Source organism: Eschrichtius robustus, chromosome X, assembly GCF_028021215.1.
Source record: "Eschrichtius robustus isolate mEscRob2 chromosome X, mEscRob2.pri, whole genome shotgun sequence".
NCBI lineage: Eukaryota > Metazoa > Chordata > Mammalia > Artiodactyla > Eschrichtiidae > Eschrichtius > Eschrichtius robustus.
This window is the reverse complement of record NC_090845.1, coordinates 70,232,690-70,256,091: the sequence shown is the minus strand read 5'-3', so window position 1 is coordinate 70,256,091 and position 23,402 is coordinate 70,232,690. Positions and strand designations below refer to the sequence as shown.

General features: G+C 36.4%; 1 protein-coding gene across 1 annotated transcript in view; it reads right to left on the bottom strand.

Annotated features, from left to right (window-relative positions):
- Positions 1-562: 562 nt before the first annotated feature.
- Positions 563-23,402, bottom strand: part of SH3BGRL (SH3 domain binding glutamate rich protein like) — a 74,563-nt gene continuing 51,723 nt past the window's right edge. The window contains exons 2-4 of the mRNA XM_068534028.1: positions 12,256-12,441; positions 7,781-7,861; positions 563-1,877 (exon numbers count right to left, since the gene is read on the bottom strand). Coding sequence (XP_068390129.1) covers positions 1,845-1,877; positions 7,781-7,861; positions 12,256-12,441 — 300 coding nt within the window. The 3' untranslated portion in view covers positions 563-1,844. The remainder of the gene's footprint in view (positions 1,878-7,780; positions 7,862-12,255; positions 12,442-23,402) is intronic.

Here is a 23,402-nt window from a genome sequence, read left to right as displayed (position 1 = left end):
GAATTTCACTTGCTTTTCTTGTATCTACAGGACATATAGTACTCAGCTGACAAAAAGAAAGATTTCAATTTGGCAAGACTCAATAAAACATTTTACTTTAAATATACATATGTTAATTGTAAGGTATAGTCTAGTAGATATACACATCTCAAAAATGTCATCTAGTTTTAAAGAATGTCTATTTTTGACAGTGTTAACTTATTTGATACTAAAAGTAAAAATGCCCACATAAAATATTGCAAGTATCATCATCTGCATTTGATAAAGCTCAGGAGAAAATATTGAAAAATGTTTTAGCATTTTCCAGAATTTATTACAAAATACCTTGTTTACTTTAGAGTTCTCCATAGCATATTTTTGTACACAAAACAATGGAGTAGTTGTTTGACTCTAGTGTGTATTGCAAAATTCAGAGTCCTAAATAGGAAATTTAGAAAGTTTATTCAAATGGTTTTCTTTCTATTATTTTCTCTTTTCTCCTTCCCCACCATCTAAAAGATATATTACCCATCTAAAATTATTATTACACTATTTAGAAACTCCACGAACACAAACACAAAAATTATGTTTCTGACAGTACTGAGTTTATTTTAAAGCATTGCATCATGTTTGAATCTCAGTAAACAAAGCCATGTCTTCATTGTATGTTGATTTTGGCAAAGAGCACAGACTAGCATACATCAAATGATATAATAAAGTAATTTAAAGTAAAAGGTGTTTTCTTTTAGTAATGTGGAACTAAAGTACAATAGTAATGTGGAACTAAAGTACAATATATGTGTCTTCTGGGTGATTTAGGCCATAATGTTTCTTGTCTTCTTAGAAGTTTTCAAAATTAACATTTTTTAAATTGATCCTTTTATCTGATACTTATGCTATTCACTGGAATAGAGGCATAGAAAAGATTTTCTCTGCTTAGATTAATGTACTCATACAATATATGTCTAAGCTGAAACAAAAAGGTCAAATATCTGAGAGATAGTGGCATTTGTGATCACAAGTTGTTTTAAAAGGAGAAAAATGAGTTCCAACCTATTTTAAAATATTTAATTAAAAGTCTGAGCTCTTTGCAAAAGGATGCCATTTTTAACTTATTTGCCATCCCACTTCCATAACATACATATGCATATTTCACTGGGGCAAGCAACTTAGTAACATGATTGCATCATAGCTGTGTAGTTAAGCAAGAAATTTGTCAACTGAATACATCTTTATTTTGGTGGGAGGTCATCTGTTCTGATCACTGAAACATGCAATGCAAGGCTACATTTAGAAGCCTAGAAAACCTGTGGTTCAGTACATAGAAGTTTTAACTACAAAAGAATGGAAATGTTATAATTACCATCAGAAATTACAATGTCTGACATATCATAAACATTATCTGCAACTAGTTTTTAATCACAATAGTTTCACATCAAAAAGGTACATATTTTTGTTCACTAAAATTGAGGCAATTTGGGAACAAGAGACAGATTCTTTCTTTCTCGCTCATCTTTTAAAGTTACTCAATGTAGAGCTACAGATATACTTAAGCTGCAATAATAATATCAAAAAAGGGAACAGGTGTTTGCTTTTTAAAATCACTGAAGTACATAAAATGCCTTAGCAGACAACAATACTATTCCATGACACCTACTTAAAATTTTAAGTTCATCTCCCATTCTCCTCATCATAATGTTCACATTTTAATTATGTATTCATTTTGATTGTTTGCATGTGAAAACAACAACTATCTATTATTTTAACATTAAGCCTATTTCTTTTGAAGCCAAGATAATTTTGCTATTTTATAAAAAGCAGTGGAGACTCCTTTGTCAGGATGCTTAAGGCAGAATGTTTAAGGTTCATGCTTGCTGCTTTGCCTGAGCTTCTGCTTCCTGAAATGAAAAACAAAGAAAACAGATTTAAATATCACAAAGCAGGCATCCATGTGTATTTTGGTTAGACTATATTACCTCAAATTGCTAAGAATATTCAAAATCAGAAAAATAGCCCCCAGAAAAGACTGCTTAAAAATTCTTAATAGAAAAATTAAAAAATAGAAACTTCTGCCTAGAAATAGATGTCATAGAGGACTGTCTATAATTCCATAAAAGCAAGTGATTTACAATTATAGTTGACATTTTATTTAAAAGTAGCTAAGTTCTGTTTTGAATGATTTTTCACAAAAATTGAGTGTTCAAAAACATTGTCACCTACAGTTTACAGTCACGTGAGTTTTGTTTAAGGATTAAGCTACTTAGAAAATGTGTTATTTGCTAAAATATTGTTGCTTTTAAATTTCATGGCAGTAGGCTCGAAGAGGTAAGGTTGCCTTTCTATTCCTATGGATGGTGAGTACTTCTAGCATAGGAACTCTGACCTATAGTTGTGCTCTGGAAATAAGGATGGGTGGCAAGAGTGACTCTGGTGAAAGAAACCTCAGACTTGAGCTGTAGAAATCATGTATGCTAGACAATGTCACTCTAACATCTGTCACTAATTGAGTACTTGACAGTCTCAGGAGGAGTGACAGCAGCTGCATATTCCAAAATGAGCCTCTGATGCTAACCCCAGAAGAAGGGGAAAAAACAAACAAACAAAAAAGATGCTATATTTTTACCAAAAAAAAGAGAGGTAGAAATGATAGAAAGAAGGAAACCAGAGGACAGTGTAATTCATTCTTAATACATCCTTAACAAAACATATGTAATACACTACTGACTCACCTTCCAAAACTCTTAGTCAAAAAACAAAAACAAACGTCCCTAAGCTCTTTTGAAATTTCTAACATGGTGTTTGGCTGTCTTAATGAATATATCTTAGACCCACATTATGTATTTTGTTTCATTTTATAGAACAAGCTTCCAAAAATTTCCTCACACAACACAATGAATTTTATACTAAAACCCCTCAATGGGGCGTCCCTGGTGGCTCAGTGGTTAAGAATCCGCCTGCTAATGCAGGGGACACGGGTCCGAGTCCTGGTCCAGGAAGATCCCACATGCCGCAGAGCAACTAAGCCCGTGCACAACAACTACTGAGCCTGCGCTCTGGAGCCCGCGAGCCACAACTACTGAGCCCACGTGCCACATCTACTGAAGCCCTCACGCTTAGAGCCCGTGCTTTGCAATCAGAGAAGCCACCTTAGTGAGAAGCCCGTGCACCAAAACGAAGACCCAACACAGCCAAAAATAAATAAATAAATTAATATAAAAAATAAAAATAAATAAAACCCCTCAGTGGCATAGTATATATAGGTGGGGAAGCAGTGGTATAATAATGTGAATATTTGCTAATGTGAAGTCCTTCTTCTTATGAGCACGTAATGCCTCTGAGTAACTAGTATTTTGGAGACAGCTTAGTTCCCTAAAGTCACACTTATCGATCTTTGCTGTAATTTGTCATAAATTCCTTAGCTCTCACTTATCCTTTTTAATGGAAGAAATTACTAGCACAAAAATCCAAAACAAAAGGCAATTCAAACTTCTTTGTAATTTGTCTTTAAGAATACATCATATTTAAATTATTTACTTTTCTAATTATGTTTTATTCATCAAATATGTAAATTGTGCTACAAGCTTTATTATTATCTAAAAGTAAGTAGCCAGTATTTATAGTATCATGAGTTATTTAATCAACCAGAGAGCTTTAGAAACAGGCATATGATATGTTCTCGCCCTCTACTCCCACTATATACATCATTCTATAAATGCATTGGTTTTGAGTTAGATAATCCCGGGTTCAAATTCCATATCTGCTACTCAATTATTATGTAGCCTTGGACAAATTACTTAAATTATCTAAGCATCAGTTTCCTCCTCTGTAAAATGGGATTGAGGACACCTAGCTCATAAGGATGGAGTAAAGATAAAATGAGATGAATGTGAACTGTGTAGCTCAATGCTTAGTCCATTGCAGGTATCCAGACTTCTTTCCTGCCGTTTTCCTTTCCACTTTCTGCCTAGTCACTAAGACCAACACCACAGCTAAGTGTTATTAACATACAGTTTCTCTTGGAGATGCAATAAAATGGGATGGGCTTAGTGGAAATAGGAATGCTTCAAATCTCACAGCAGAAGCAGATTTTCATGGCCCCTCCCTAGAGCTAGGTGGTTTAACCAAAGCCAATGAGAACACTTCTTTAACCAGCATGTTCTATACCCTCACCTACTAGTGAACACAGCTTTTCCAGAGGAGTGGTATTCCTCTCAACATGAACATCACTGGATTTTTATTTTTTAGTAAAAATATATCAGTTATTTTTATTCCATATCAAAACTATCAACTATACTGCAATGTAAGAAATGCTAGTGCTATGAAATTATCTTCTGTATTAATAGAAGAGTAAAGAGCAAATATTTATATACCATGTTTAACTGCATCTAATATACAAAAGAATTAAAAAAATGATTTGTCTTACAGAGGATTCCTTGCCTTATGGAAATATTTGCCATTGGGTACTTTTAAATATCAAGCTTTCCAGTGCACTGGCTTTCAATAATTTTTAAATGTAAAGAGAATGTATTCTAATTATTTGGAAAATAAAGAAATGGAGAAAAAAGGAAAACATTCATATTATTAGCTATGGTTCCTTTCAGTCTCTTTTTGTCCTATACATAGATTTTAAATGTAATTATCAATAGAATGTTAATTACACAGTAAAAACAATTCTGTAGTTCATTATAATGTATCTTTTCACAAACTCTCATTTTTTAATGAGAGCATGAGTTCACTCAGTGGATAAATCATTTTTGTTGACCCTATTTTTAGACATTTAACTTGTTTTCAAATTTTTTAAGATTATAAATAGCATTTTGATTTATTTTTTTATCCATAAAGACTTTTCCATGTATAGAATTATTTCATTAGGCCTTAATACCCAGTAAAATTACTGGATGAAGAACTATAAACATTTTTGAGGTCCCTGATATATATTTGCTATTTTGGTTTTCAAACAGTAGTACCAATTTATATCATCACCAGTAATATATGAGAGAATATGTTTTAATGCACACTTCTCAGCACTGAGCCTTATCACTTTGTTTTATCTTTGTTAACTTCACAGATGAATATTGTATCTCATTTTATCACATTTCTTCTTATTATGAATGCACTTTTCCAATGTGGGTTAATTAGTTGTATTTCTTATTGCGTATACTTTCTTTTCAGCCGGTTCTTTCTGGAAGACTTATTGTCCTGTTAAATTAAAGGGGAAAACTCTGAAAGCTGAGCTGAAGGATAGAAAAATCATCCTTCTGATAACAAATTTATCACTTTTAGTCTTGGGAAAAACCTATTAAATACTAACATTCAAAATATCCCTATTACCAGTCCACCCTTCAACTCCACTGTCAGTTCCAGACCTTTTTTCCTTATCCCGATCTATCAGCTCCCTCTAGTTCAATCCTTGATAACATCTGCTGTTCTTTTACTCTATTCCTACTTCTAGGGTTAAACAAGGATGAAAAAAAAACCCCACTGTAAACAAGCTGACTGGCTCCACTGTGGGCTCATCAACTCTAACATCAACTGGGACTTTCATCTTGCTCAGCCATCCTTCCATTCATGATCTTCGCCTACTCTTTAGCTTATTTTCAGCAAATGGATCTTTTCAATTCTCAAATTTCCCATCACTCCTAGCAGATGATCATTCTTCCTACCTCATACTAAAGATAAGACATTTTCAAATGTGAACTTCCCTAACCTCCCCACACATTAAAATTTCTATTTTTATCCTTCTCTCTTCATTCTATCCAGTCTCAGAAGAAAACTGCATGCCCTCTCTTTTCCAAGACTAACTCCTCCCTTGGATCACTCACTTTTCTGTTTCCTCCATGACTTTTGCTTCATTTCCCTATCACCCAGGTTAGAAGCCTCAGAAATAGCTTCAATCCTTCCCAGTTCTTTGCATACATAAACATCTCATAATTTGCCAAATCCTATCACAAGTGATTTTTCTGTGTCTCCTAAATCCATCTTTTCCTTTCTGTAACTGCAGTCCCACTTTACGCCTTCTCCATTGCTTTTCTGGACACTTAAGGTACCCTCTAATGTGTCAGCCTATCTCTAATATCTCATTTCTCCAATGTTTCACAATCCACACATCTGCCAAATTTATTTTCTTGAGACATAGATCAAATCACATCTTAAAATACAAAGATAATCACATCATTGTCTTCCCTCATTCCCTACCATGGCTTCTAGATGCCTAGAGAATAAAGCCAAAAGTATCTAGCACAGTATTCATAATCTGGCCCCATCCTAACTAGCCAATCTTACCTCCTAATGCATCTCCCTTATTTAATATGTCCTATAGTAGCTTCATGCTGCATTACACTCTGCTCCCTGAACATACCTTTGGGTGCAGGTACATCCCAATGCAGTGGTTCCTATTGCAGCCACTGTGAAAGACGCCTAGTGTTACTTCAGTGTTTTAGAATCCCTAACAGTTCAAATGCCAATTCCTCTGTGGAACCTTCCCCAAACTCCTTAGTAGTAATTTATGATTATTTCCTTTGGATGCTTACTGTACTTTATTCATACCAACCATACAGAATTTACCATACTATATCATAATTATTTGTAGACATATTTGTTGTATAATTATTCATATACATGTCCCTCACTAGGTTATAAACACTTTGAAGGTAGAGATTATGTTGTATTCTCCGTATTTGCCCTACCATCAATATCAAGTCAATGTTTGACACTCAGTAAATATTTACTGAATGAATAAATGAATGAATGGCTCCTACTTTTCACTGAAGGAAAGGGAGTCATCAGTCACAGAAAACAGACTATCCTTCCTTTTATACTTCCTCTAATATGCACTGAAATCAATGACTTAACTTGGGTTTTACTAACTTGTTTGAAGAAAAATGCCTTACCTAAGATTTCCTACAACTTAAATTATACAAAGCCTAAAATAAGATATTTTATCCATGGGAAAAGAAAGTTTGGCAAGAAAACAGAATTTCATAGTGACTCAAACAACAATGCCTCTGAACAGTCTCTAGTGAAAATACAGACAATAACACAGACTCTCAAAACTGGAGAAGGAGCTGGAGTTTGAAGAATCTGTTTAACAAAAATTAGCTTCTGAGAGCAAAATGTAAAATGATAGAGCAGGGGACATACACTTTTATTAAACCAGCCTTTGTGGAGAAGAAATATGGCAAAAGGCAAACGTATATTTAAAGTCCATAGCTTTGAGGCATTTTTTTAAACAGGCGACTTAATTTTTTATATTTTTCTTTGTATGATCTTCCCTGGGAACACCACCACTTGAAAAATTAATTTGTTGTTGGCAGGGGAAAAGCTCCAAATTCAGCCAGCAATTTAGTGACAAGTTTTGATACTCAAATGTTCTTAGTTAATTTGAATAGGTGACTCTAGCATTTGCTGTCACACAAGGACAATAGATACTGACAAGAAGATTACTATGAACTAAGATGCTTTCTGTCCATGTAATACCATACATGACAACTGGAATAATGGCATCTTTAAAATTGTTAACCACTTATTTGCGAATGGGTCAATGAGAAATTTGCTGCCTTGGGCAGCTTGACAGGGAAGTCACTCGGCCTACCTTCTATCCACATACTTTATGTATTTAATTATGCACATCTGTCTGCCCTACTAGGGATTAAGTGCATGCGGAGCAGGGACATTTCTTTTTAGCTATGTTGCACTGCCTCTGGCTTAATCTGAGTACTTAATAAAGTGGAAATCTTACTGATTAAAAAAAAACCCAGCAGCAATAAAATGGCCTATAAAGAAGGGGAAAAATGAACCATACCTTTGAACCAGGTGGGGCTGTCAAGCCTAAAAAGGCATACACTGCATTATTTTCTCTGGCTTCAAAGAAGGCATCATAGTCCTTGATAAAAGAAGGCAACAAGAATTAGCAATATGCAACCAACAAAGGAAAGAAAAGGGGAAATTAATTCAAAATTATCTGACTGGTCAATATCTTTGATGGCAAACAGGCTAGCTGACTTCAATAATGCTAGACTTCTGGAAAGAGTAGTAAAGCGGCAAGGCTTATTGGATCCCAATTAATGTGGGTTAGAAGATATGCTGATCTGTGAGACAGAAATAGCAAAAGGACTTATTTCATACTGCATAGATCTTAAATCTGCCTCAGGGCAAGCAGATTTCTCCATAGCCCAAAGCAGCCAACTATTTGCCAGTAAGAGGTTGCTTACTTTTGGGAGGAGGCTGTTGTTCCAGTTTGTCATTATTTCTCTGGCATTATTTATTAAGGTAGAGATGCCCTCAGAACCTACAGAAGGCCAGATTTTAGCTATCCCATGGCCATAAAAATAGTAAATCTGTGCTGTGTTCGGAGGAAGGGTATGAGATTTTCATGAAATATGACTGGAAGAGTAAACAATCCAGGGATCCAATAAAAGCTTCACATGACTAAATTCAGTTGGGCTTCCCATTGTCATCCTCTAAACCACCATGCATGCTCCAAAAGTAACAAACAGAACTGCCTATATTTGACTATGACATATAATCAATAGGAAATATACTTAGAAAACACAGCCATTGTCTATACCTGGCCTTAGTTTGTTTGACTTAAAACACACAGGGAGGGACTTCCCTGGCGGTCCAGTGGTTAAGACTCTGCGCTTCCAATGGATGGGGCACAGGTTCTATCCCTGGTCGGGGATCCCAAATGCCTCATGGCATGGCCAAAAATTTAAAAAATTAAAAATTAAAAAAAATTTCTCTAAAAAAACCCAAAAACACAGATAAGCTTGGCATTTTGGCTGAGTTATTAGAGGTAAAATGCTCTCAAAATTTGCTGGCTTCTCTAGAGATTGCCTCACCAACAGATCACCAATTACAAGGTTCTTTTCTAGCATATATAGTTCCTGGTACTTGGAGGATCTGGAGGTATAAAGTTTACGGCCTCTCAAGCCATTGATGACCCTAAATTTGACCCCTACCTCAAGAAACATCAGAATTTCTCTCATTTAGGGACTCTTTTAACACAGCCAGTATTGTTTAGAGCCACAGAGATCTCCTCAAGGGTTGTCTCAAAGCATCTTTTTGTGTACCCTAGATGTTGACAAAGGAATAAATCATAAACAACAGGCATTTATGACCAGCCTCTTATACTCTTTGAACTCACTATTCAAAAGTGAAACTAACTGGATCTTGATACAAAATCCATACTGAGACACATGACCTATAAGTTACTCAAGGTAAAGAAGCAATATATATCATATCTATACTCAACCGCTTGGAAGTAACCTCAAAATGCTAGTTAAAGGAACCTAACAGTTATACAATAGACATTTCTTACTATCATCAAATCAATAAAAACAGTCTGTGTCAATCTTTAAACTCATGTGAAAGAAAGCAGGTCTTCAAATACATTGAAATCTGATCATGAAATACTATGTAGGGTAATCTAGTTATCTCTGTTTCAGGTGTTTGGGGATCACAGTACATTATTTGTTGGCCCTGAACTTAGCACACACAAACAGATTAGTAGCTCTGAGAGAAAAGAACATCAGCTTCTCAATTAAGCAGGATTAATTAATTTATTGTGCAAATATGTATTGAGCACCTACTACATGCCAATCACTGTTCCTGGTGCTAAGAATACAAGAGTAAACAAAACATAGTCTGCTTCTTCTAAAGGAATTCTCTTGAGGAAAAATATACTTTATTTACATCTTTGGGATTCCAATAACATTAATCCAGAATGTATTCTACCATATATTTGTATCATATTAATTATTTCATGAAAATGTGCTTTAGTTCTTCATATACACAGCATAAGCTCTTTCAGAACAAAGATTACCCTTAAAAATTTTGTATCGTCTATAGCAGAGCTTCATTTATGTTGGCAGGGTAATTATTTCAGTCACATCCTAATCTGGAAATAGAACCTAAGCTATAGCTCAAGGATTCTAAAAAGGAGGTAATTTTCCCCCAGGGACGTCTGGCAAAATCTGGAAACATTTTTGTTTTTTCACAACTAGGAGGGTGCTACTAGCACTCATGGATAGAAGCCAGGGATGCTGCTAAACATCCTACAATGCACAGGGGAGCCCCCATAAACCCAACATATCAGTAGTGCCAAGGCTGAGAAACCTTGAGATAGTTTAAACAAGGGAATTTAATACGAAGAACCACTTACAAAAGATTAAAGAGCTGAAAGGCAGACAGGAGACGGTGAGGCAGCCCAGAGACTAGAAATAGCAGGAAGCTGCTACCACAGCTAGTGCTGAAGGGAAAAGTGGAGAAGGTAGTATTACAGAGCTGGTACCACAAAGGAGATGTAGCCACTGTCATGGACACCTCCAGAAAAAGGGGGATACCTTGGCTTTTCCTCTCCTCCTGCCCTCCACTCATCCAACCAGTGCCTCCTATTATCGGCCAAACCTAATAGGCAGCCAGTTGGCAATGGACACTGGGAAATATAATTTGCTGAGGTCAGCCTCCCACAATACAGAATGAAACAAGAAAAGAACAAAGATGGGATCTTTGAGTAAACAGGAAAATTTACAACGCAGTGGTTTAATAGAAAGAGTAAGAACTTCAGAATAAGACAGATCTAGGTTTAAATTCTAGGTGCATCACTTACTAATTGTATGATTTAGGAAGTTAGTTAACTTCTTCTAGGCCTCAATATCTTCATCTATGAAACAGGAATAACAATATCTACACCTCATGAGATTAGTATGAGAACTGACTAATATAATACACATAAAGTATGTAGCACAATAGCTGACATATAATATGCTTTCTATGAATGGTTGCTATACACTTTTCTCCCTAACGTCTGTATAGGGACAAATCTTAATTATTGTTATGACTCCTAACTCAGTGCCTGGCACACAGCAGGCACTCAATAGAAAATGGATTCCTTTTCCATTAACAAATATTTGTTTGGTTGTGTCTCACCTCCTGCACCTTCCTTTTCATCTTCCCATTTCTCAGTGATACTTGCCTTTTTTTCCATAACATACTCCATTCCCTTGTAGTGTGGTTTCCGAAGGAGAAATAAACCAGGTAAATTTGGCTTCTCAAACATCACCCTTACAACCCAAAATGTGTTTCTTTTTAAAAGTCAAACAAATTGAAATTCCTGCTTCAAAAAGGAGAGATTAAGACAATATATGCTGGCTTAGATTGGACTGGATGACCTCTGAGGCCTCTTTCAGCCCCTGAGAGTCAACAATTTGCAGAAATTTCAAATATAGAGGCACTGAGGTTTCACCATGTAAATGAATAGCCTAATTGTCTTTTCCTTATCTACACAGTATGTCTTTACACATTGGCCCTGTTTGCAGCAGCAGAAGAAATCTTCTGGCCCCTCCTCAGAAGTGACAAATTCAATTCACAGAGAAAATATTTTATGCTAATGGACTTCTCAATTTTGCCATACCCTCCCTTAGGTGTTCTCCTTCTCACTCCCATATAAACACATGAGTTAGAAGATTTGGATTGCTGGCTCTAAAAACATTTGTTCCTCAATTATGCTAATTCTGAGGACACAGCAAAGCAAACAGTTCTTTACTGGAAATTCCTATAGCCCTTACATATGCTTTCTGTACCATGTCATCACATGGATGTGGCCTCATAACCACTCTCTCTGTTTCAGGTGTGTTTGATTCTACCCACACAACACTCCCAATCAGCTCTTTAAGAAAAGAGGCTTTGTTTTATACATACTTGTACTTGCCATGGTACCTAGAATGGCCATAGGCTACAAATGTTACTTAAATACACAGTGAATGAACATTGAAGGGAACTACTTCATGGTTTAAATGAAGGCTAACTAAGATGACAAACTTGAAAGCACCAGTCACAAAGTAAAAACTCTACTCTTGTTTCCCTCATCCATACATTAGTTCAATTAGCTAACTCAAAATTTTAAGAAAATTCATTAATAATACTTAAATAAAAGTTTTACTACCTTGAAGCAGAAACTAAGATATTCCTCTTTTTAAACTAATTTTAATCTAAATAAGTAAAACAGCTCACCTCTTTTCAGTGGCTTCTTCATGGACATACTAGAAATAATATAAATGCTCTGGTCTGTACTTATACATTCACAGATAATCTTTTGGTGAATGACTCATCCATTTGCCTTCTAGTAGAAGGTAAAATACCCCAGCTGCCTAGGATGGATGTAGAGGATGAACAGGAGAAATGACTGTGTGTAGATTTGGGGTGGGAGTAAAAGAAAGAGGATGGGTTTGAGGCAATCCATTTTTGAAAAAACAAGAATTTTAATTGGTTCCTTACCCCACGGTACTGGCTTTCATTGAAAATCTGAGGTGGCAGGGGGTACCCTGTGGCTGGTCGACTGTTTTCAGGTACATTTTCTCTCATCCACTTCCGATTCTCTTCATTGGCTGCAATATCTTTTTCTTCAAATCCTATTTTGTTAGCTTCTAGGAAACCAAGCACATCTTGCTGTTTCTTCTTAATCTAGGGCCCAAAGGACAAGAAGTTATATTGTTGAACAAACAGCTTTTATTATTTTTGTTTATCATATTCAACAAAAAAGTGTTAATGAACTAGCAGAAATGAATTCAGACATGGATCAAGATTTGTGGTTTAACAGAAGATATATAGTTTTCCCTCTATTATTTTGTTGTTAATGATATCTCACAAGTGGATTGAAGAGCTTTCAGTTCACAGGTCCTTTTATCAACCCAACTTTTTCTTTTATTCACTGAAATGCTCACATCTAATCATGAAGAAGAAAAGCTAGCTGATGCATATCAATAACCTCAAGTGCAATTACCTCAAAAGTTTGAGTAGTGGGAAGGTGTGTTTTCCGATTATCTACAAGCCTCTCTTAATTTTAGCCTTTGTTGAAAGTCATTCCAAATGACCTGAGTCTACTTCCTGTCTTAATAAGCATCATACAGTGAACAGAAATGAATCTTTCCTTGAGAATGTTACAAGACTCTATGTGTCAATTTTCATCATTTGGAACAGAAACTGAACAAGAAAACAAGAGTCTTTTTCATGAAAGTGCCAAGCTACAACAACACATTTAATCAAGATGGAGTTTTGTCTTGTTTTATAATCAACCTGTCACATTTTCTCAGCTAACACTTTATTGAAGATCAACAGAGGTTCCAACTGTGATGCACTAAAATCTAAAATGATTGTCTGAAACTGTATTTAATAGCTATTCAACAATATTTCTTTGGTGCCTCTTAAGTGTGTAAGAAATTTATCAGGTTCTTTAAAATGTCTAAAGAAAAATAGCAGATTTCCTCCTAAAATTACAATCTAGAGGGAGGGATTAGACATAGATATATTAAAAATTTCAATTATAACATGGTATTTAAATATGAAGCTAAGGTGGTCAGGTGAGAGGAGTCAAGTGAATGACAAAGCCAAGAGTGCAAGGAACTTAGAAGAGAGAGCAAGCGCTTATTGCTATGAGTGATGCCACTTAGACTAAGCTTAATAATGACAGCACACATGCTGCATACTACATCCATCTATATTGCATGCAGTCTATGGTTTTAGTGAAAGCATGATGTACTTATTAAAGTTTAATATAATTGTCCAGCTGTGAAAAATGAGCTCACAAATATTACAGCATATTGAACTAGAACAATAAAGGTACAGTATTACAAAATAAACTTGGAAACTTTCTAAATGGATGCTCATAATTTCTATGACTAAATTCTTACACATAATTGAAGTCTCTAAATGAATAAACACTTGTGTGGGTGTGTATTTTGTCTTTTTAAACAGGTTATAATTTGTGACCCAGTCAACTTCTGCAAAGAGAAATTCAGATATATAAATTCCTTCCAATTGGTTCTGTTTGTTTCAAATGCTGCCACAAGAAGGGCTACGCTAATTTGTAGTTAAATAATAAGACTGTCTTTGCCTAGCCAGTGCCTATCGATTTAAGAGTGGGGTGAAGGAAGCATGAACAAATAGAATTTAAAGCTGCCTTTTCAGTCTTTTACTAATCTACTTACAAAATACACCCAAAAGGAAAATCAAGTCTGAATCCCCAGTTAGTCTGTTTGGCACTAGACTACTGCAGTGTTGCCACTGTGTAGTCATTTGGTAACCAAAGAGATCTGTGTGCATTTTAAATGAATACTGTCATGAGTCCTTAAGCCACTGGCTTCCTACTGCTTAATCTAATGGTATAACCACAGCAAGAGACACTTGTTTTCAGCTTGCCTGTTTTGCAATATTTTAAAAAATGCTTTGGTCACAATCAGCCATGTAAAACTTGTAATTCATATCTCTTTACCAACAAGTCTACAACAAATCTAGGGTAAGACTATTAAGAATTTTCTTGTTGATCTCCCACCTCTACCCCTAGCTCCCTGGAGTTCTCCTGACAGATGTTCAAAGATGTGGCAGCATAAGAGCACAATGTAAAGTTTGCTATTTTACTGCTGTCTGCCTCCCCAAATACTGTTATTAATTTCTTTTGCAGTTGCAATTCTACCACATTATGTATAGAGAGATATTAAGGCTCAAGTAATTTCAGAAGTATAGCCTTGTGTGAAAAGAGGAGAATGTAGATATTTAAAGGTAGTTTCTCAAAAACAGCTATGTCTTAAGGTGGTCACAGTAAAGAAAGTACAGTCATGCTTAATTTTCTGGGTTAAAAAGGCTTTTCTTTATCAGTTCTGAAAAATTTCATCTATCCAGCCCTTTCTTTTTAAATTTTATCTTTATTGGAGTATAATTGCTTTACAATGTTGTGTTAGTTTCTGCTGTACAACACAGTGAATCAGCTATATGTATACATATATCTCCATATCCCCTCTCTCTTGAGCCTCCCTCTCACCCTCTCTATCTCATCCCCCTAGGTCGTCACAGAGTATCAAGCTGATCTCCCTGTGCTGTGCAGCAGCTTCCCACTAGCCATCCATTTTACATTTGGTAGTGTATATATGTCAATGCTACTCTCTCACTTCGTACTAGCTTCCCCTTGCCCTCCGTGTCCTCAAGTCCGTTCTCTACATCTGCGTCTTTATTCCTGCCCTGCCACTAGGTTCCTCAGTACCGTTTTTTTAGATTCCATATATATGAGTTAGTGTACGGTATTTGTTTTTCTCTTTCTGACTTACTTCACTCTGTATGACAGACTCTAGGTCCATCCACCTCACTACAAATAACTCAATTTCATTTCTTTTTATGGCTGAGTAATATTCCATTGTATATATGTGCCACATCTTCTTTATCCATTCATCTGTCAATGGACATTTACATTGCTTCCATGTCCTGGTTATTATAAATAGTGCAATGAACATCAGAGTGCATGTATCCTTTTGAAGTATGGTTTCCTCTGGATACGTGCATAGGAGTGGGATTGCTGGGTCGTATGGTAGTTCTATTTTTAGTTTTTTGAGGAGCCTCCATACTGTTCTCCATAGTGGCTGTATCAATTTACATTCCCACCAACAGTGCAGGAGGGTTCCCTTTTCTCCACACCCTCTCCAGCATTTATTGCTTGTAGATTTTTTGATGATGGCCATTCTGAATGGTGTGAGGTGATACCTCACTGTGGTTTTGATTTGCATTTCTCTAATAATTAGTGATGTTGAGCATCTTTTCATGTGTTTGTTGGCCATCTGTTTCTTTTTTTTTTGGAGAAATGTCTATTTAGGTTTCCTGCCCACTTTTGGATTGGGTTGTTGTTTTTTTTTTGATATTGAGCTGCATGAGCTGCTTGTATATTTTGGAGATTAATCCTTTGTCAGTTGCTTCGTTTACAAATATTTTCTGCCATTCTGAGGGTTGTCTTTTCCTCATTATGGTTTCCTTTGCTGTGCAAAAAGCTTTTAAGTTTGATTAGGTCCCATTTGTTTATTTTTGTTTTTATTTCCATTTCTCTAGGAGGTGGATCAAAAAGGATCTCGCTGTGATTTATGTCATAGAGTGTTGTGCCTATGTTTTCTGCTAAGAGTTTTATAGTGTCTGGCCTTTCATTTAGGTCTTTAATACATTTTGAGTTTATTTTTGTATATGGTGTTAGGGAGTGATCTAATTTCATTCTTTTACATGTAGCTGCCCAGTTTTCACAGCACCACTTATTGAAGAGGATCCAGCCCTTTCTTATCTGGAGCTTTTTCCAGAGTCAGAAGGAACTGCAGTCTCTCTCCAATTCCTTCAGACATGGATGTATGTGTAGACCCAGGAGGCTGTGAAATAAGGAGCACTGGGAGTACCATCTACCCTAAAATTCAATTCTTCTGATGCTTGAAACTCTACCATGACCGATTTACTAGTTTGGTCTTCATAGAAAGGGCAGGCAGTGTGCATGTTTGGAGTGGAGGGAGGGACTGCCTGGAGAGAAGTAGGCAAGGAAACAGTGAAGTTTCTTTGTCTGCCTTAGAATTTTGCCAGAGTTGTCCCTATATAACTCTAATAGAGGGGTACACAAAAAAGCTGCAGGAATGGCCTCCCAAGATAATCCCAAGAGGAAATTTCCAAGCCTTATTATATTAGTACTGGGTTAAGATTTGTACCAGATAAAGACCTTTAAGGAGAAAGGGAGACTAAGACTTGTTGAGTGCTTGCTGAGTACCAAACTCTTTGTGAGGCTATGTACATATATCCCCTGAAATCCTCACAACAATTCTGAAAGGTTAATATGATTATCCCCATTTTACAACAAAGGAAATTGAGGCTTAGATAGGTTAAGATACCTGCCCAAGAAGAATGATCTATTAATTGCCTGTACTAAATTACAAATCTAAAGCTATCTGACTGCAAAACCCTGTTCTTTTTCACTACATGCAGTACATATTAGAATTCCCAATCTAGCTGGGGAAATAAGATGGACATATATGAAAGAGTTCTTCTAAACTATGTGATACAAAATAGAAAGACAACAAAAGCTGAGATATCTTATGTTTTCTTCCAAATAGCCTCATTTACTGAATTTGATTTCCTAGTTATTATGGTCTCTTTCCCCTTGACCAGTCTAAACTGACCCTATTGAATTCCTAAGCCCACCAACTTGTGGGCTTGCTTGCACATGGGCAGCATGCACACAGAAGAACTGAATGGAGTGTCATGAGGCCTCTGGTTTCTTGTTGACTACACTGAGAACAATGTAGCCCATGTCTCCCCTTTGTCAAGAGCTCGGCCACTTAATAGTTCTGAGTGGGCAAAGCTGGTATAGAGGCATATTTCTGTACTTTAAATGTACAGAGAAACAGATGAGAAAGTGCAAGGGCATCAGACCCCTCCCATTCTTTATTTTTTTAAAAATAAACAATGTACCCATCACTTTAAAACAAAAAAGTCCAACAACCTTTTCAAAGAGCAAAATGATCTGAACACAATGCACTACTCACTTGAAAGTAAAAACAGGGACTTCCCTGGTGGCGCAGTGGTTAAGAATCCGCCTGCCAATGCAGGGGACATGGGTTCGAGCCCTGGTCCGGGAAGATCCCACATGCCGCGGAGCAACTAAGCCCATACACCACAGCTACTGAGCCTGCGCTCTAGAGCCTGCGAGCCACCACTACTGAGCCTGCGTGCCACAACTACTGAAGCCTGTGCGCCTAGAGCCCATGCTCCACAACAAGAGAAGCCACCACAATGAGAAGCCCGTGCACCACAATGAAGAGTAGCCCCCGCTCGCTGCAACTAGAGAAAGCCTGTGCACAGCAATGAAGACCCAATGCAGCCAAAATAAATAAATAAATTAATTAATTAAAAAAAAAAAAAGAAAGTAAAAACAAGCTTTTACTGAGTCAGTAACAGCGGGACTAAAGTTCTTTCTGACTCTGGGAAACAGTATGGACAGAGAAAAGTGCCAGATAAGAAAGGTATTCAGGAATCATTCCCAAATAATTATTCCCAAATTCTCATCTTATAAAGATGAGATTATTCAGAACTGAAATTTCATTTAGTCAAGAAAAGCCCTTTTAATTCAGAAAATTAGCATGACTGTACTTTCATCTCTTGCAGGTGAACTTCATCCCCACATAGTCTTATCAAATGTACATGCTGAGTGAAGTGTTAGCAGATTAATAAATAATAGACAAATTTGGCAAAAGGTTGAAAGCCACAGAATCAAAACATATACTGTAATCCTACTGCTGCTACACTGGTTCCCTGTGGCCAATTTCAACCTCACCCCCTACTGCTTAACTTTCAAGGTTCTGCATAATGTTCTATCTTCTCTAAAAATATGCATTCCCCGGGCACCCCACAACATATCAAGCTGCCTTTATTTTTCCCTGAGTTTGCTGTGCCCAAGACCTTAGTGCTTTTCTCTTTGTTACCTTCTACTGCAAGTCTCCCCTCTCTCCACTGATGCAATTCTAACTTATTCATCCAGGTGCACTCCCTCTGTGAAACCCTTGGTGGCCACTCCAGCCTTCTCCCTCTGACCTCCTACAGTCAGTATCACCCAGTTTGGAGCTTAATCAAATAGTACCAATGATTGCTAATCTTTTCACATGTCAAAGTCTCATCTCGTCAATTAGTTGCTAAACCACCTGAAGGTAGGGGCCATGCCTTTTGTTTAAGCTTTCCTACATAGTGCTAACCTCATAGGCTGGACACAAAGTAGTTAATACTGATTGATCTAACAACTTTGTTTTAAATCCAGGACCTCCAAAATGCTTGTTTTTAGTTTTTCATTTTAATAAACTTCAATTTTGGAATAATTTTAGATTTACAAAAATTTGCAGATATAATATAGAGAGTTCCCATATAACTCTCACTCTGTTTCCCCTATTATAACACCTTACCTCACAGTGGCACATTTGCCACAGCTAAGAAACCAACACTGATACATTGGTATAGTACTATTAGCTAAACTCCAGACTATTTGGATTTCACCAGTTTTTCCACTAATGTTTGTTTCTTTGTTTCAAGATCCCTTCCAGGATACCACATTACATTTAGTCATGTCTCTTTAGTCTCCTCTGGCCTGTGACAGTTTCTCAGACTTTTCTTGTTTCCCATGATCCTGACAGTTCAAGGAGTATTGGTCAGGTATTTTGTAAAATGCCCCTCAATTCAGGTTTGTCTGATGTTTTTTGGATGATTATATTTCCACACTCTATGTTTTGGAAGCAATTCAATAAATCAATTATACATCAATAAATCTGGAAAAAAAAATAACTCCAGCTATATAAAGCAAGAAAAGCTCTCTTTTAAAAACTCTTACAGCATACTGTGAATCTGACAATACTTTCTAAGAAAGTTTCAAAAGAGTCAGGGAAGTTTGAGAAAAGTAGGTAGCTATAATCTGAAACCTATAAGAGCCTATTCTAAAGTAATATACATTAGTCTTTGTGGCTGACTGGGCTGGATTTCTCACAGATTAAATGTTATCTGGAAATATGTCTTCAAAAAAATTCCCAGGATTAAACATTTCATGCATCATATTAGATTGATGGGTTCTCCAAAAGGAATTGGAGAAAATGCCATTTAATGGTGGGTTTTAGTTATGTTTTAGCCACTGTTTTCAATATCAGATATTTCCTGCACCCTTGAAGTACTAATGACTGGAATGTACAATATGACAATATAAATTCCAATTACCTAGGATTTGAGTGCAGGGAAATATTGTTGGTTATTACTGTTTGCACATAGACTCTCATTCATCCCTAACTAGCAAAGTAAGTCTTTATTCTCCAAATTACTACTTGGCAATCCAAGAACAAAGCTGATTATAAAATACAGCCTTCAGAAATCTCCAGACCCAAACAGAGCACCTCATTGCTAGCACATTCCATGGTAGGGAGATAGCAGCTGCTCTAAGCAAAGCTTAGAAGAATTAAAGCTCAAAAGTTTCACAAGATTTAGAGCTTTTGGACTCACAGAAGCTATGGGTTCATCCAGCATACGTTGGGGTATCAGAAGGTATTCAGGAATTATTCCCAAATTCACAGGAATTTTGAGTTGTGGCTGTGTTCAGACAAGACTGGGAGACAGATATTGTCTTATTATTCATACCAGTTATAGAAGGCCAATTAAGTGACAGCTGCTAAAGCAGGTGTTTTGATACATTATTTAACTTAATATTCATAATAACTCTATAAGGTAAATATTATTACCCTCATTTTACAGATTAGAATATTGAGGCTCAAAGAGGTTAAGTAAATTTACCCAAAGTCACAAAGTTAGTCAGTGGCAGAGCTGGCATTCAAACCTAAATGTCTCTAACAACTCCAATGATTAAGTTTGTTCCAATACATTGCCCTGTCTAGCTTCAAGATATTTTGCATGGATTTCTTTTCTTAAGAGATTTTTATATAAGGTCGACAAGCTCTTACAAAGAGTAATACCACTTTTTGATGTGTTCTTACTATATAATTTAATTCTAAATTCTACTTACCAGACCATGATTTTGTTCCCATTATCATCCAAATGAGTATGCACACAATCTAATCAATCTTCAAATTATTATGAACAAAAAGTGACTGGAATACCCAATTCCAACTCTAGGATCCTCTGCTGCTAGGGAAGGATTAGTGTCAGACTCTTGCCTAGGTGATGTTAGACACTACCATTCAGTCAGGAATGCAGTTCATGGACTGACCAAGATGACGGAGTAGGAAGTCTCTGAGCTCACCTCCTCCCTCAGGCACACCAAAATTACAACGATTTACAGAGCAACTGTCAATGAGAACAACCTGAAGACTAGCAGAAAAGGTCTTCAACAACTAAAGATATAAAGGAGAAACCAAAGAGACAGGTAGGAGAGGTAGAGATGAGGTATAGTCAAAAGACCCATACCTCCGGGTAGGTGACCCACAAACGGGAGGATAAATACAATTGCAAAGGTTCCTTCCAAGGAGTGAGGGATCCAAGATGCACAGCAGGCTCCCCAGCCCCAGGGTCCTGCACCAGGAAGATGACCCCCCAGAACATTTGGCTTTGAAGGCCAGTGGGGCTTACTTTTGGAAGAACCAGAATGCTGTAGGAAACAAGACACTCCACTCTTTAAAGGGGTACACAGAAGCTCACACACTCCGAGACACAGGGCAGAATCAGCTATTTGAAAGAAGCCTGGGTCAGACCAACTTTCTGATCTTGGAGAGCCTCCTGGAGAGGCAGGTGGCAACTAGGAATCACCCTGGGACAGAGACTCTGGCAGTAGCCATTTCTGTGAGCTCATTCTACTTCAAGGACAATGGTGCCAGTAAATTCTTATGTTTTGTGTTTCCATCGCTTAAATTTTTTTTTAATTTTGTATACAAATTTTAAAGATTATTTTCTATTTACAGTTACTACAAAATATTGGCTATATTCACTCACCCACTCACCCCACCCCTGTATTGCCCTTCCCCCCACCCCACTGGTAACCACTAGTTTGTTCTCTATATCTGTGAGTCTGCTTCTTTTTTGTTGTTGTTATATTCACTTGTATTTTTTAGATTCCACATATAAGTGCTATCATACAGTATATGTTTTTCTCTTTCTGACTCATTTCACTTAGCATAACGCCCTCCAAGTCCATCCATGATGCTGCAAATGGTAAAATTTCATTCTTTTTTATGGCTGAATAGGATTCCATTTTATATATATACCACATCTTCTTTATCCATTCATCTGTTGATGAACACTTAGGTTGCTTCCATATCTTGGCTATTGTAAATAATGCTGTTATGAACATCAGGGTGTGGTATCATTTTGAATTAGTGTTTTGGGTTTTTCTGGATATATACCCAGGAGTGGAAATGCTGGGTCATATAGTAGTTCTATTTTTAGTTTTTTGAGAAACATCCATACTGTTTTCCATAGTGGCTGCACCAATTTACATTTTCACCAACAGTGTACATGGGTTCCTTTGTACACAGAAAAAAATAGAGTTTAAAACACAGAATTGGAAGATACAACAATTGTAAATATATATGCACCCAATATAGGAGCACCTAAATACATAAAGCAAATATTAACAGATAAAGGGAGAAACTGACAGTAACACAATAATACTAGGAGACTTCAACACCCAACTTACATCAATTGACAGATCATTCAGGCTGAAAATCAATAAGGAAACACGGGCCTTAAGGGACACAATAGACCAAATGGGCTTAATAGACATATATAGAACATTCCATCCAAAAGCAACAGAATACACATTCTTTTAAAGTGCACATGGAACATTCTCCAGGATAGATCACATGCTAGGCCACAGAACAACTCAGTAAATTTAAGAAGACTGAAATCATATCAAGCATTTTTCTGACCATAGCGCTATGAGACAAGAAATAAAATATAAGATAAAAAGCTGCATTTTCTTTTTTTCTGATTAATTTTTATTGTAGTAGAGTTGCTTTACAAAGTTGTGTTAGTTTCTACTGTACAGCAAAATTAATCAGCTACACATATACATATATTCCCTCTTTTTTGGATTTCCTTGCCATTTAGGTCACCACAGTGTATAAGTAGAGTTCCCTCTGCTACACAGTATGCCCTCATTAGTTACCTATTTTATACATGGTATCAATAGTGTATATATGTCAATCCCAATCTCCCAATTCCTCCCGCCCCTCTTTCCCCAATTGGGAGATCGGGATTGACATATATACACTACCCTGTGTAAAACAGATAGCTATAGGAACCTGTTGTATAGCACAGGGAGCTCAGCTCGGTGCTCTGTGGTGACCTAGATAGATGGGATGTGGGGGAGGGAGGTCCAAGAGGGAGGGGATATATGTATACATATAGCTGACTCACTTCGTTGTACAGCAGAAACTAACACAATATGGTAAAGAGACTATACCCCAATTTAAAAAAAAGCTGCAAAAAAAAAAGACAAACACATGGAGGCTACACATTATGTTACTAAACAAACAATGAATCACTGAAGAAATCAAAGAGGAAATTAAAAAAATACTTGGAGACAAATAAAAATGAAAACACAATGGTCCTAAAACTATGGGATGCAGTGAAAGTTGTTTTAACAGAGAAGTTTATAGCAATACAAGCTTAACTCAGAAAACAAGAAAAATTTCAAATAACAGTCTAACCTTACATCTAAAGGAACTAGAAAAAGAAGAACAAAGTTAGTAGAAGAAAAGAAATAATAAAGAGCAGAGCAGAAATAAATGAAATACTGAAAAAAAAAAACAATAGAAAAAGAAACAATGAAATTAAGAGCTGGTTCTTTGAAAACATAAAAAAAAAATGATAAACCTTTAGCCAGACTCATCAAGAAAAAAAAAAAAGAGAGAGGGCCCAAATCAATAAATCAGAAATAAAAGGGGAAAAGTTACAACCAACACAACAGAAATACAAAGGATCATAAGAGATTGCTATGAACTATTATACATGAATAAAATGGACAACCTAGAAGAAATGGACAGCGTCCTAGAAATGTACAATCTCCCAAGACTGAATCCAGAAGAAATAGAAAATACGAACAGAAAGATTACTGGTAATGAAATTGAATCAATAATTTAAAATACTCTCAACAA